The sequence below is a fragment of the Aquarana catesbeiana genome, linkage group LG04, assembly GCF_042186555.1.
Source record: "Aquarana catesbeiana isolate 2022-GZ linkage group LG04, ASM4218655v1, whole genome shotgun sequence".
Lineage (NCBI taxonomy): Eukaryota > Metazoa > Chordata > Amphibia > Anura > Ranidae > Aquarana > Aquarana catesbeiana.
This window is the reverse complement of record NC_133327.1, coordinates 128,059,592-128,075,462: the sequence shown is the minus strand read 5'-3', so window position 1 is coordinate 128,075,462 and position 15,871 is coordinate 128,059,592. Positions and strand designations below refer to the sequence as shown.

Sequence of the window (15,871 nt, the reverse complement as noted above, 5' to 3'; positions counted from 1 at the left end):
ATATTGTTTTTCCCATGAAAATGGAGTTACCCTTTAACCTCCTCATATCCGCGCTATTGCCAAATGATGGCAACAGCACGGATCTAATTTGTCAGGACTACGTCTATTGAAGTCGTCCCCTTACCTCGTTCCCAGCACGCTCTCATAAGCGCGCCTCGGGGAAAATTTGTGTTGGCAGTGTCCCTTGGGCACAGCCGATCACAGATCGCTGTAAATGGCCAATTACAGCGGCCGTTTACAGCGCGATCGGCGGTGCCAACGAGAGATGATCTCAAATGTAAACAATTGAGATTATCTCTCATTGCCGGCTCTCTCTCCTCACACAGAGACAGCGTGTGAGGAGAGAGAGCTTCTGTGAACAGTGTGTGAGTAAAATTGTCAGTCTAAAACACAAAGTGTGCCGAAAAAGTGCCCAACAGTGCCCACAGTGACATCTATCTAGTGCCATCTGTGTCCACCTGTGCGCATCAGTGCCCACTTGTATCATCAGTGCATCATCTGTGCCTATCTGTGCCATCAGTGCCATCTGTGCCCATCTGTGCCCGTCTGTGCCCATCTGTGCCCATCTGCAATCAGTGCGCATCTCTGCAATCAGTGTGCATCTGTGCCACTTCATCAGTGCCCATCTGTGCCACCTCATCAGTGCCCATCTGTGCCATCTCATCAGTGCCCATCTGTGCCACCTCATCAGGGCCCATCTGTACCAATCAGTGCCCATCTGTGCGCCTCATCAGTGCCCATCTGTGCCGCCTCATCAGTGCCCATCTGTGCCGCCTCATCAGTGCCCATTTGTTCCACCTCAACAGTGTCCATTTGTGCCACTTCAACAGTGCCCATCTGTGCCACCTCAACAGTGCACATCTGTACCAATCATTGCCCATCTGTGCCGCCTCATCAGTGCACATCTGTGCAGTCAATCAGTGCACATCTGTGCCGCCTCATCAGTGCCCATCTGTGCTGCCTCAACAGTGCCCATCTGTGCTGCCTCATCAGTTCCCATCTGTGCCGTCTCATCAGTGCCCATCTGTGCCACCTCACCAGTGCCACATCAGTGCATATCTGTGCCCACCTGTTCCGCCTCATTAGTGCACATCTGTGCAATCAATCAGTGCACATATGTGCTGCTTCCTCAGTGCCCATCTGTGCTGCCTCAGTGCCCATCTGTGCCACCTCATCAGTGCCCATCTGTGCCGCCTCATCAGTGCCCATCTGTGCCACCTCATCAGTGCCCATCTGTGCGATCAGTGCCCATCTGTGCCACCTCATCAGTGCACACTTGTGCAATCTCATAACCACCAGCAGCCATGTCCAAAAAAAGCTTTTGCGCCGAGGAGGCATACCAAATTCTTTCCACGGCCGACGAGAGCAACGGGGAGCTCTCTTTTACGGATTTCCTTTCCAATTCGGATTCTGAATCTGACATAAATTACGAGCCAGTCCTCAGTAGTGGAACACTAACAGACTCAGTGGAGGAAGAAATTCAGCCCACCAAACGAAGGCGTTCTGGTGAGGAGGCAGTGGCATCCACCAGCACCGCAGTGGCATCCACTAGCACCGCAGTGCCATCCACCAGCACTGCAGTGCCATCCACCAGCACTGCAGTACCTCGGCAAGAAAGGCCAAGAAGTACCAGTGGGGTGTCACCTCAGCCCCAAAGGGTTAGGTCCCATGCCAGCCTTCCCTATGCCCTTCAGAACCCCTTGTGGCTTCCTCCTAATTCAGGAGAAGCTAGTGTTCCCCCTTTCACTGCCCAGCCAGGAGTCCAGGTGGACACAGAGAATTTTACCCCAATTCATTTTTTTCATTTAATTTTTACGGAGGACATGTTGGCGTCAATTGTGGCCCAGTGCATCCTGTATGCACAGCAATTTATTTTGCAAAATCCCACATCATATTATGCCTGTCCCTACGAGTGGAGAGACCTAACAGTGGAGGAGTTCAAGGTTTTTTTGGGCCTCACATTTAATATGGGACTCACCAAAAAAAATGAATTACGTTCCTATTGGTCAACCCACCTCCTCCACCACATGCCACTCTTCTCCGCGGTAATGCCCAGAACCAGGTGTCTGATGATAATGAGGTTCCTACATTTCAGTGACAATATCCAGTGCCCTCCCCGAAATGACCCAAATTATGACAGGCTTTACAAAATTCGGCTGATATTAAATTATTTTTCTGAAGTATTCCCCCAGCTGTTCACCCCGGACCAAAACATATGTGTGGATGAGTCCCTTATTAAATTTAGTGGCAGGCTTAAAATTAAGCAATTTATCCCCAGCAAAAGGGCCTGCTATGGGGTGAAGGTGTACAAACTATGTGACCGAGCCACAGGGTACACATATGCCTTCATAGTGTACGAAGGAAAGGACACCCAGCTGCAGCCCCCTAATTGCCCGGACTCCTTGGGAACCAGCAGGAAAGTTGTTTGGAACCTCATATACCACCTACTGGAGAAAGGTTACCACCTGTATGTAGACAACGTCTACACTTCTCTGCCCCTGTTCCACAACCTTCACCAGAAGAAGACACCAGCATGTGGCACGATAAAAAAGAATCGTAAGGGCTTTCCTCAAAGTCTTGTTAATAAGAAGTTGAGAAAAGGAGAAACGGCAAGTCTGCATACCAAAGAGATTCTGGCAGTGAAGTGGAGGGACAGAAGGGATGTGTGCATGTTGTCTTCCATCCACAATAACACCTATGTGGAAATCCCCAGAAGGAATGGCCCCATCCGAAAACCAACATGCATCCATGAATACAATTTGTTTATGGGGGGAGTCGACTTCAACGATCAAATGTTGGAACCATACCTTGCCACAAGACGGACATACCATTGGTACAAAAAAGTAGCAATTTATTTTTTTCAATTGGCCATATTCAATTCCTATATCATTTACCGCACCCAAAACCCCCAACCCTTTCTTGGCTACCAGGAGAAAATTTACACTGCCTTTATATTCCCGAACGGCCCACCAGAAAACATCCGATTAGATGTTGTTAGTCGACTCTCCGAACGCCACTTTCCAGATAAACTCCCTCCCAAACCAACAGGCCAAAGACGCCAAAAAAGATGTAAGGTGTGTACCAGAGCAGGAGTCAGAAGAGACACATCTTATTATTGTGCACAATGTCCTTCCCAACCAGGCCTCTGCATAGGTGAATGTTTCCGCCGTTACCATACTTCACTAAATTATTAGTGAAGTATGGTAAACGTAATTCTCAGTTCCTGCCTTCACACCCCTTATGCCACTGCCTGCTCTGTAACTGACCCTGGCTTGTTATTCGACCATGCTTCTGCCTGCTGATTTTGTACATACCACTGCCTGATCTGGAACTGACCCTGAACTGTTATTCGACCATGCTTCTGCCTAACAATTCTGTACATACCTCTGCCTGATCCGGAACTGACCCTGGACTGTTATTCGACCATGCTTCTGCCTAACAATTCTGTATATACCTCTGCCTGATCTGGAACTGACCTTGGACTGTTTGACCATGCCTCTTGCCTGCCTGGACTGATCTTGTACCCTGCAACTGGAATAATGGGATTCAACACAGGGGTCTCACATATGTGAGGGGCTCCAGAATAGTTTTTCTGGATGAAGAAAACAATTTTCTTTGTTTTCTCATTCCTAGATTAGGGTCTGGAGACTCGGAGGCTTCAAAGAGATTTGGGTGGGAGAAGCCTCTACCCCTATCCCCATTCTGTCCTGAACGAGGCCCTACTTCTGCCTGCTGCCTGTAGGACTTACTGCCGTCATGCCTCTGTTTGTCGCACTGACCACAGCACATGGACCATGTTCCTGCCTACTACCAAGACCAATATTTTGGCACTGTTGACAATCTCTGCCTTCACTGACCCTGCACTGCACTGACCTATGGACAGTATCCCTGCCTGCTGCCTGTACTGACTATGGACAGTATTCCTGCCTGCTGCCTGAAAAATTGTCTTCGCTGTTGCTGACCAAGTCCCTGCCTGCTGCCTGGACCAGTGCTATCCTCCTGTGGACAACTGTGCTACTAAAACCATAGGTAATCTTTTGTTTACCCTTTGCTCAGCATAATGTATTTTGGGGTGTAATTCTTGGTATGTGCATGCTATGTGTCCCTGGAACACCTGACGGTGTTGTTTGTTCCTGATACTGATGACCCACTTGTTGGTACCACAATCTCCAACCTAATGCTTAGTTTCACTACATTAATAAAGGTCTGGTTTCCCTGATGTCTAAAAGTTAAAGCGGTATTAAACCCAAGACCACTAATGCAATATATTGCAGCTTACCAATGATTAAACATGGTGGCTGTGTTAGTTTTTATTTTTCAGGCTATTCTCTCTGTTTTCAGCTGGTGATCTGGCCAGTAACACACCTCCTGTATTAGAGTTCCGTCACTCTGGATGAAGGAGCATAGAAAGCACGTTTGGAAAGCAGAATTGTCAGTCTGAGGGGAGTGAGTGTTAGATAGACTAACAAATTTAGCTACAAATACACTAACAAATTGAAGCCAAACTTCAGATAAATTAAAATTAAATAGTTTGTCTTATCTCTCTTACTGCAAGAGAGCGTGTTCTGTTGAAAAAAATAACAGACTTACTGGCTGGATCATTTGATGAAAATAAGGGAAAGAAAGCCTAAAAAAAGAAAACTAATGCAGCCATCACATCTAAGAACTGGTAAGCTGAAACATAATTGTTTGCTTTTGGGTTTAATATGGCTTTAATATAGAGCTTTCTTTTGGTGGTATTTGATCACCTCTGTGGTTTTTATTTTTTGCGCTATAAACAAAAAAAGAGCGACAATTTAAAAAAAAACGCATTATTTTTTGCTTTTTGCTATAATAAAAATCCCCCAAAAATATATAAAAAAAACATTTTTTTTCCTCAGTTTAGGCCGATATGTATTCTTCTATATATTTTTGGTAAAAAAAATCGCAATAAGCGTTTATTGATTGGTTTGCGCAAAAGTTATAGCAATTACAATATAGGGGATTGTTTTATGGCATTTTTATTATTTTTTTTTTTTTACTAGTAGTGGCGGCGATCAGCAATTTTTATTGTGACTGCGACATTATGGCAGACACATCAGACAATTTTGGCGACAATCTAGGTGGCGCTGTAGGGGTTAAATGTGTCCTAGGGATGTGTTCTAACTGTAGGGGGGATGGGCTAGCTGTGACACACACTGATCTCTGCTCCCGATGACAGGGAGCAGAAATCAGTGACACTGTCACTAGGCAGAACGGGGAGATGCTTGTTTACCTTAGCATCTCCCCAGTCTTCCTCTCCGTGAGACGATCGTGGGTATCCCCGCGGCAATCGAGTCCGCGGGACCTGCTACCCGAGGAGGAAATGAGGGACAGAGGGACTTTGTTCCAAATCAGGGACAGTCCCTCGAAATCAGGGACAGTTGGGAGCTATGCAGTTCATGTTACCACAAGGCGGTACAGGACTCTTGCCCAGCCCCGATGTGTCAGATCTTCACCAGAACCACTGATTGTGCAGATTTTGAGCTGGTAACATACCAATATAGGCAAGGCAGATGCTGAAGCAATGGATAGAGAAATCTCAGACGGGTGGTCAGAGCAAATAATTAACAATAGTAGAGATCATAAGCAATTAATCTGGACCAGTGCAGACAAGCACTGGTCCAGATTAGATTATCAGAAGATTCCCAGATAATCTACAGAGTAATCCATAGTATATGGAAGTCAGGCTAAACATGCAAAGGCTGGAAGCCCTGGCTTCACTCTAAAATCTTTTAAGAAGTCCAAGTATGGAGGACGCAGCACAGCTGCAGTGTACTGCATAGTTCATAAATTGGCTGTGGAGAACAAAATTCAGCAACTCTAAATCTCCTATAAACTCCAGGAGAGAAGGAAGAACTAGTTGTCCACAAGCTGTGATCCAGGTCAGTCATGGCTGGATTGTTACAGGCAGGGGCGTTGCTGGGGGGGGGGCTATTGGGGCTATAGCCCCGAATCTGGGGCCCATAGCCCCGAGTGTCTTGCTGCAAGGTCCCTGCCTAACCAATGGGCTGCGGCTGCTGCGGCGGGTGGGCTGGCTGCATGAGAGAGGCAGAGGAGAGAAGTGAGCGGGCATACTAGCAGAGATGACATCTCTCTCTGCCCGCTCCATATCAGCGCTCTTCACAGCCGGGCCTCTTCAATTTGGGAGCGAGGTGTTGTGAGCAGCAGAGAGATAACATCATCTCTCACTGCCCGCCACACATAAGTGCTCTTCCGCTCTTCACAGCATTGTGGAGTGGAGGTCACGTGGTTCCTGTCATCGTGGAGCTCGACTTTGCAGCCAGACCCCCTTGCTTCAATGTCGAAGGTGCGGCGGAGGGTAGCAAGATGACATCTCTCACTGCCTGCCCCACATCACCGCTCTCACTAAATGGACCAGTGCTGTCAGCCTGCCACCAATGCAGCATCAATGCACATTTGGTGGCACTGGCTGGCATGGCAAGTGACAATCCACATCAGTTGGCAAGTGACAACCCACATCTGGTGGCCGGTGATGTGGCAAGTGACAATCTGCAAATGGTGGCAGGAGATGTGACAATCTGCAAATGGAGCCAGGAGACGTAGCAAGTGACAATCTGCAAATGGTGGCAAGAGATGTGGCAAGTGACAATCTGCAATTGATGGCAGGAGATGTGGCAAGTGACAATCTGCAAATGGTGGTAGGTGACGTGGCAAGTGACAATCCACATCTGCTGCCAGGTGAAAGTGGGAAGTAACAAGCTGCATCTGGTGACAGGCTGCGGTGGCAAGTGACACGCTGCATCTAGTGGCAGGAGATGTGGCAAGTGACACACCCAGGGCTCCCACTGATTCTGCAGTATGGCGAGTTGAACCACTTCATTATATATTAGAATGTAACAATAGAAATAATGCACTTCAATCACTCTGACATCATATCAACCATGCTGCCATGATGGTTGAAGCGCCAACACCAGCCACTGCCCGTGAAAAATTGCTTACCACCGGTCTACCACCCCCCCCCCCCACCCCCCCCCGCAGGCATGCGAAAAGGTTGGTGACCGCTGCTATGGGCTCTAGCCACAGATCTTTTGCAGACCTAGCAATGCCCCTGGTTACAGGTATTGACTTTTACTTTTTAGGCTTCAAAATGGCTGACAGGATTAGCCTTAACATATGTATGTGTACGGTAACCAAAACTACTGTCCATTTCTGTTTATTCTAGAAAAAAACTGAATGCAAATTGTTCAGTTCTCCTCATGGACATGATCTGATGTTCAAAGACTCTGCAACTGGCGTCATTACTCTTCCCAAGAAAATGGACACTTTCCTGTTTTTGGGATCAGCATTCACAAGCGCTAATAAAGCCCTGAGTAATGGTACGTGGCCCACATGTCTCATTTATAATTTACATATTCTCTGTTAACAACAAAAAAACAGAACCAAAAGATAAAAAAAAACTATATTGGGGATACAAGTAAATATTAATTCATGAACCAATTACCCAAAATTTATATAAAATAAAGCCTAAAGGGATCAGTCTGCCCTGAAATTGATATTTCTGTAGATTGCATTTTTTTAATTCCTGAAACATTCCTTATATCTAAATGCTGTCTTTGGCTTTAAGATGTGACCAGTTGCTATTGCTGCCATAAGTTTGAGGCCACACTATGCTTTGCATTAGAGAACATGCATTAATGCAGTGTGTTATCACTTGTTAAAGTGGTTGTAAACCCTTACACTTTAACCCACAGCTTTAAGCTTTAACCTACAGGTAAGCCTAGATTAAGGCTTACCTGTAGGTGCAAGAAATATCTCCTTAACCTACACGGTTAAGGAGATATTTTCCTAAAAAGGAGCACCGTAGACAACGGCGCAAGCGCACTGAGCATGCCGTTAGTGAAGGCTAACATGCCATCACTGACGGCTCCCACGTGCTTGCGCCAGAGTGACATCATCGCTGCTCTGGCCACTCACATACCCGGAAGGAAGATGGACGCTTCGTGGAAGAGGGGACAGCGGTGACATCGCAGGCTCCTGTGTCAGGTAAATGACACATAATGGGCTACTATGCGATGCATAGTAGCCCATTATGCTTTACCTTTGCAGGGAAACAAAGAAGAAGTAAACCCATCAGGGTTTACTTCCTCTTTAAGATGCACTGTCTTAAAGTGGATGTAAACCCTCACATATACCCAGTGAAGTGAACAGCCTCAGATGAAACACAGATGAAACAAATCTCCCTACATAAGTTTTACATGTATATCTGCTGTCTTCATCTTTATATACCTTTTATATACCTTTTATAAAGTGCACATCATGTTAGGAGATTGTGTCTTTCTGGTTAGGACTGCAATGAAGCCTGGACATACATCAAAGACAGCTGATTGGAGGAAAGGCACACACCCCCTCTCCTCATAGGTAGAGACTTTCAGCTCTGTTTGTTGAATAGTTCAGGACTCTGCTAATCTATTTCTAACATCCTCCCCAACACAAAACTCCACCTGCTTTTATCACATGTGATAGAGAACTTGTCAGGAGTTCTCATGGTAATAACAGAAGAACGGGGCAGGAGACAGCTACGGGACATAGTGCTTCGAAGGGAGATAACAAAACACTGCAGATATATGTGCTCAGCTCAAATTTTTACACAATGCAGAGGATTAACCCCTTAGGTTCCACAGTGAGTATAACAACCATGCTGATTTTACTGTTGTGGGTTTAGTAACACTTTAAGGATGTTTTCTCATCTCTACATTTCAAAATGTGCAAATTTTTACGTGTTTAGAAAGCATCCCTGTCATGTGTACGGCACCATTCGTAAAACACTAGTCAAGGACCTAAGCTGCAGATTCCTAGCAGTGACAAGTGTTATTGAACTCTAAATACAATTTCCATCACTTTTAATGCAGAGTTGGAGCCTCCATCAGAGAAATCAATCCGCTGGTGTACACAGAGCACAGAGGAGAAGGATAAATGTGACAATTGGAGTGTTGCAAGTGAAGGAAGCATTGAATGCATTAAGGCTTCCGACGCAGAAGAATGCATTACAAAAGTTCTGGTGAGTGAGACATTTCTAGAATGAATAAGAACACAAGTTGGGATTTATGCTGGAATAGGCCCATTTCAATTACCAGACCCTTGAGGCATTCCCTGCTGCTTATTTACTACAATTTCCTACTTTACTATTCTATGAAACTGTCCAGTCCAGTATTTCAACACAGAATACGATCAAAGATGGCCATATTGTTACTGATTTGTGTGTTGATACACTGGAGCACAGTGTACACTCAAAACATTTGTAATTTCTGGTGAAACTGCAAAAACTGTCAAACATGTTAGATTTGCTTTGTTTTGGGGAAGGGACAACAAAGATAAAAGTGAAATAAGTGAACATTAGTAAAGTGGAGCTTATGTAGACTTGCTAGGATAGGGGTTCAAAAATGGATAAATAGTAAATATAAAAGGTCAGAATAGGAAAATTGAAAATCCCAGTAAAATAGGAATATAGGGAGGAAATAGGTACCCCTAACCCTTAACAAAAAGGATTTGTCAGCTCAGAGTAATTCCAAGTCCCTATGGCATTATGCCGACTTAGTGGCAATTTTGTCATGTATGGAGTTCTCCATGACATTTGTAGGACTTAAGCCCAGTATCCTGATCACACCTTTTATCCCCAAAACTCCCCCCCCCCCTCCAAATCCTTCACAAATGACTTGACCAGGTTTTGGAGTAAATGGCCTTGACGGCCTTTTTATTAACAACTTATAAAATTAAATAAATAACATCTTCATAAATAACCATTAAACTTTAATATACTTTTTAGTGTCATAAAGGGAAACAACATACCACTGGTCACTGCAAACAACTTCTTTTAAACTTCAGGCCTCCAGTCAGAAACCCCTGACTCGGAGGCGGTACCCAACCTTCGCAGTGACCTACCCTTTTTAACCCTTCCAGGTTAACCCCTCGTAACCTGAAAGTGCCAGAAACAATCCCTATCCCATGGATGGGTACCAGAAACAACCCCCATCCTTTCATGGATGGGTACCAGAAACAACCCCCATCCTTTCATGGATGGGTACCAGAAACAACCCCCATCCTTTCATGGATGGGTACCAGAAACAACCCCCATCCCATGGATGGGTACCAGAAACAACCCCCATCCCATGGATGGGTACCACATGTTCCATACATGTAACCTCTATCTTCTCCTTCTCCAGCTACCCAACACTGCCGGGTCACCCTGACCTGTCCCTTACCCCCTTTTTTAATCAACTCAGGGCGGGTGGGTGGGAATCGCTTCCTCCTCCGCTCTCAAACTGACGTCATTTCCCTCTCTCCTTTCCTCTCTTCAGCTCTGAGTGCCGCCTTCTCCCAGACCCTTTCTCTTTTCTAAAAGGGGAAACACCGCTCTTAAAACGGCAACTGTGCTGTCCAGCACTGTCATGCCGTCCCTGCGCCCATTTCTCTCCTGTCCTTAGCTCCGGGACTCTCTTTAAAGCGGGGGTTCATCCACACCGCCAAAAAAAAAAAAAATATTAAAAGCTAGCAGCTACAAATACTGCAGCTGCTGACTTTTAATACATGGCCACTTACCTGTCCCAGGGTCCAGCGATGTCGGCAGGGGACGCCGAGAACCCGCTCGGTTCTCGGCAGCTGCCGCCGCCATCCTAGGTGAGGGAATCAGGAAGTGAAGCGTTGAGGCTTCACTTCCCGGTTCCCTACTGCGCATGCGCGAGTCGCGCTGCGCGTCCCTAGTGGTCCCCGCTCTCTCCTGGCAGCTGTGTGTTCCCAGCAGACAGCGCAGTCGGGACGGGAAAAGGAGTCTATGCCGGAAGTGGGTGCAAATACCTGTCTTAGACAGGTATCTGCACCCCCCTCCACCCTGAAAGGTGCCAAATGTGACACCAGAGGGGGGGGAGGGTTCCGAAAAGCGGAAGTTCCATTTTTGTGTGGAACTCCACTTTAAGCTGCCTAAGAGCACCCTTTTATCTTCTTCTGTAAGCATTACAGCCATGAATGTGCAATAACATTCTCAAATACTAATTTCATTTAAACTGCTCCTGGGGTCTAAGAGGGTAGTGGAATCTTGAACAGTATTTGGAAATTGATATCTTAGCTAGGAGTTTATACTGTATGTGCGTAAGGTATGTATATTGGTATAATGCAGTGACATGACAGTATCTGGTTTGGCCAGTGAAAGGCTAAGTACAAAAAAAAGCAAAAGCTATCAGTAGTGTGCCACACACACAGTTTGGTCATGTATTAGGAACTTAGTCCAGGGTGTTAATGCATTGAAGGCATGTATGCGTTCCTTGATCATCCGATCGAGGGCGAATACTGCTGTGCAAAATGTAAGCACATTGTTTCCCTGGAAGCCCAGGTTCTGAATCTGGAGAAGCAACTGTCAGCACTGAGAAGTCCCTCCATACTAAAGGTGAGCCAGGAATGTACACGGCAGGTGCCGGCAGGGGCCAGCACAGAGGCGGGTGGAGACAAAGAGGTGCAGGCACTAGCAAAGAGTAGATGGGTGACAGTTAGGAGGGGTAGAGGGGGAAGTGCCAGGGAGGCCGATCCAGGACTGGAGCATCCCAATAAGTACGCTCCATTGAGTGACATTGGTGTAACCAGTCAGGGACCAGCACTGCTGGAGATGAGGGACTCTCCTAGCTGCCAGGGGAAGAACTCCTTCAGTAAGAGTGGGGGGGCAGCAAAGGGAAAGGAAAGACAGATTCTGGTGGTAGGGGACTCAATTCTTAGAAGGACAGAGAGGGCAATCTGTAACCAAGACCTGAAGCGCCGAACAGTATGTTGTCTACCGGGCGCTCGGGTTCGGCACATCACGGATCTTGTGGACAGATTACTGGGAGGGGCTGGGGAAGACCCGGCTGTCATGGTGCACGTTGACACCAATGACAAAGTCAGAGGCAGATGGAGTGTCCTAAAGAACGATTTTAGGGACTTAGGAGCTAAATTGAGGAAAAGGACCTCCAAGGTAGTGTTCTCAGGAATACTACCGGTACATCGAGCCACACCAGAGAGGCAGAGGGAGATTAGGGAAGTAAACAAGTGGCTGAAGAGCTGGTGTAGTAAGGAGGGGTTTGGGTTCCTGGAGGACTGGGCCGACTTCTCAGTCGGTAACCGGTACTATAGAAGGGACGGACTGCACCTAAATGAGGAGGGTGCAGATCTGCTGGGAATGAAGATGGCCAAAATGTTAGAGGGGTTTTTAAACTAGGCGATGGGGGGGAGGGTCCAGAGACAGTGATAGCCAGCGCGGAAGATATTCCAGAGGGTAGTATTGGGGGCATTAGTGGTAGGTTAACCAAAGCGCAAAAACACAAGGTGAGTATAGTAGCAAGTCCAAGTTGCAATCTTGAAACACCCAATACGAGGACAATATGCGACCAGTCTAAACTATGTGGCATGTTCACCAATGCCAGGAGCCTGGCGGACAAGATGGGTGAACTAGAGATACTGTTGTACAAGGAGGACTTGGATTTTGTGGGAATTTCAGAGACCTGGTTCAACAGCTCTCATGATTGGCTGGCAAACATTCAAGGGTATACCCTATACCGCAAGGATAGAGAGGGTAAAAAAGGGGGAGGGGTATGCCTATATATCAAGAATAATGTACAAGTGAATGTGAGAGATGACATCACTGAGGGGGCTAGGGAGGAGGTGGAATCTTTATGGGTAGAGCTCCAAAGGGATGAAGCTAAGGGGAAAATAATACTGGGAGTATGCTATAGGCCCCCTAACCTGAGGGAGGAAGTGGAGACGGATCTCCTATCACAAATTGGATTAGCAGCAAGGATGGGAAGTGTTATCATAATGGGGGATTTTAATTATCCAGACATAGACTGGGCGGAGGGAACCGCGCATTCATTTAAGGCTCGCCAGTTCCTTAATGTCTTGCAGGACAATTTTATGGGTCAGATGGTAGACGCACCAACTAGAAATAAAACATTACTAGATCTACTGATTACCAACAATACAGACCTGATAACAGATGTGGAAATACGGGGCAATTTAGGTAACAGCGATCACAGGTCAATTAGTTTCAGTATAAATCACACAAATAGGAGACATGAAGGGAACACAAAGACACTGAATTTCAAAAGAGCCAACTTCCCTAAACTACAAACCTTGCTAAAAGGCATAAATTGGGATAAAATATTAGGAACAAAGAATACAGAGGAGAGATGGGTTTGCTTTAAGAGCATATTAAATAAGGGCATTAGCCAATGTATCCCATTGGGTAATAAATTTAAAAGAGCGAACAAACATCCTGGATGGCTTAACTCCAATGTAAAAATGCATATAAAAGCAAAGGAGAAGGCCTTCAAAAAATACAAGGTTGAGGGATCATCCACAGCATTCAGAATTTATAAAGAATGCAATAAGAAATGTAAGGGTGCAATTAGGATGGCTAAGATAGAACATGAAAGACACATAGCGGAGGAGAGCAAAAAAAATCCCAAGAAATTCTTTAAGTATGTTAACAGTAAAAAAGGGAGGACAGACCATATTGGCCCCATAAAGAATGAGGAAGGACATCTGGTTACAAAGGATGGGGAGATGGCAGAGGTATTGAATTTATTCTTCTCCTCAGTCTTCACGAGTGAATCGGGGGGCTTCAGTAACCAAAACTGCAGTGTTTATCCTCATGACACAACACAGGAAGCACCTACATGGTTAACAGAGGACGGAATTAAAATTAGACTTGAGAAACTTAACATTAATAAATCACCGGGACCAGATGGCTTGCATCCGAGGGTACTTAGGGAACTCAGTCAGGTGATTGCCAGACCGTTGTTCCTAATTTTTACAGACAGTCTATTGACTGGAATGGTACCAGCTGATTGGAGAAAAGCCAATGTAGCACCAATATTTAAAAAGGGCCCAAAAAACATCCCTGGGAATTACAGACCAGTTAGCCTAACATCAATAGTATGTAAACTCTTGGAGGGGATGATAAGGGACTATATACAAGATTTTAGTAATAAGAATGATATCCTTAGCAGTAATCAGCATGGATTCATGAAGAATCGTTCTTGCCAAACCAATCTATTAACCTTCAATGAGGAGGTGAGTTGCCATCTAGATAAAGGAAGGCCCATAGACGTGGTGTATCTGGATTTTGCAAAAGCATTTGACACAGTTCCCCATAAACGTTTACTGTACAAAATAAGGTGTGTTGGCATGGACCATAGGGTGAGTACATGGATTGAAAACTGGCTACAAGGGCGTGTTCAGAGGGTGGTGATAAATGGGGAGTACTCAGAATGGTCAGGGGTGGGTAGTGGGGTCCCCCAGGGTTCTGTGCTGGGACCAATCCTATTTAATTTGTTCATAAACGACCTGGAGGATGGGATAAACAGTTCAATCTCTGTATTTGCAGACGATACTAAGCTAAGCAGGGCAATAACTTCTCCGCAGGATGTGGAAATCTTGCAAAAAGACCTGAACAAATTAATGGGGTGGGCGACTACATGGCAAATGAGGTTCAATGTAGAAAAATGTAAAATAATGCATTTGGGTGGCAAAAATATGAATGCAATCTATACACTGGGGGGAGAACCTCTGGGGGAATCTAGGATGGAAAAGGACTTGGGGGTCCTAGTGGATGATAGGCTCAGCAATGGCATGCAATGCCAAGCTGCTGCTAATAAAGCAAACAGAATATTGGCATGCATTAAAAGGGGGATCAACTGCAGAGATAAAACAATAATTCTCCCGCTCTACAAGACTCTGGTCCGGCCGCACCTGGAGTATGCTGTCCAGTTCTGGGCACCAGTCCTCAGGAGGGACGTACTGGAAATGGAGCGAGTACAAAGAAGGGCAACAAAGCTAATAAAGGGTCTGGAGGATCTTAGTTATGAGGAAAGGTTGCGAGCACTGAACTTATTCTCTCTGGAGAAGAGACGCTTGAGAGGGGATATGATTTCAATTTACAAATACTGTACTGGTGACCCCACAATAGGGATAAAACTTTTTCGCAGAAGAGAGTTTAATAAGACTCGTGGCCACTCATTACAATTAGAAGAAAAGAGGTTTAACCTTAAACTACGTAGAGGGTTCTTTACTGTAAGAGCGGCAAGGATGTGGAATTCCCTTCCACAGGCGGTGGTCTCAGCGGGGAGCATTGATAGCTTCAAGAAACTATTAGATAATCACCTGAATGACCGCAATATACAGGGATATGTAATGTAATACTGACACATAATCACACACATAGGTTGGACTTGATGGACTTGTGTCTTTTTTCAACCTCACCTACTATGTAACTATATGCAACTATGGAATGCTGAGAAAGGTAGAGGCAGGGAAGACAGACAATAAGCAGCTGAATGACCTCTTTTACTCCAGACGTAAAGCTTCCACCTACCTAAAAGAAACATCATTTTTGTTCCAACACCAAACTTAGATCCCCATACTGGTCAATGAAAATGATCAGTTTAGGTGCAACGGTGCTAAATACACTATATGTGCGAGTGTGTGTATGTATGTGTAAATATATATTTGCACTGAAGCTTGCTTTTGACAGCCACTGTCACATTTATGTTGAATGTTTAACATCGTCACCATACACATCACCACAAAATAGTTTTCAGCTTTAAGTAGAAAAAACACACACACATTTTAAAGTGTGCAAAGCAGCTCTCCAGGGTAAGGGTAATGTCCCTAAATTCCTCTTCAGAGCAACACTTACATTTAAATCACTTATCATACTATGTACCACTTGGATTTTAATTTCCTTGATCATGACTTATTTTCTTCCATATTTTCATGGTCATTAAACACAATTAATATAAATGAATATAAAAATAAAAGCAAAATGCAAATGTATTACCCTAAGGTAAAATTGTAAATCATGTAAAAAAAG

At 45.3% G+C, this 15,871-nt stretch overlaps 1 protein-coding gene across 1 annotated transcript in view; it reads left to right on the top strand.

Annotated features, from left to right (window-relative positions):
• Nucleotides 1-15,871, top strand: part of LOC141139453 (serotransferrin-like) — a 116,713-nt gene that overhangs the window by 52,858 nt on the left and 47,984 nt on the right. The window contains exons 8-9 of the mRNA XM_073625548.1: nt 7,205-7,358; nt 8,892-9,040. Coding sequence (XP_073481649.1) covers nt 7,205-7,358; nt 8,892-9,040 — 303 coding nt within the window. The remainder of the gene's footprint in view (nt 1-7,204; nt 7,359-8,891; nt 9,041-15,871) is intronic.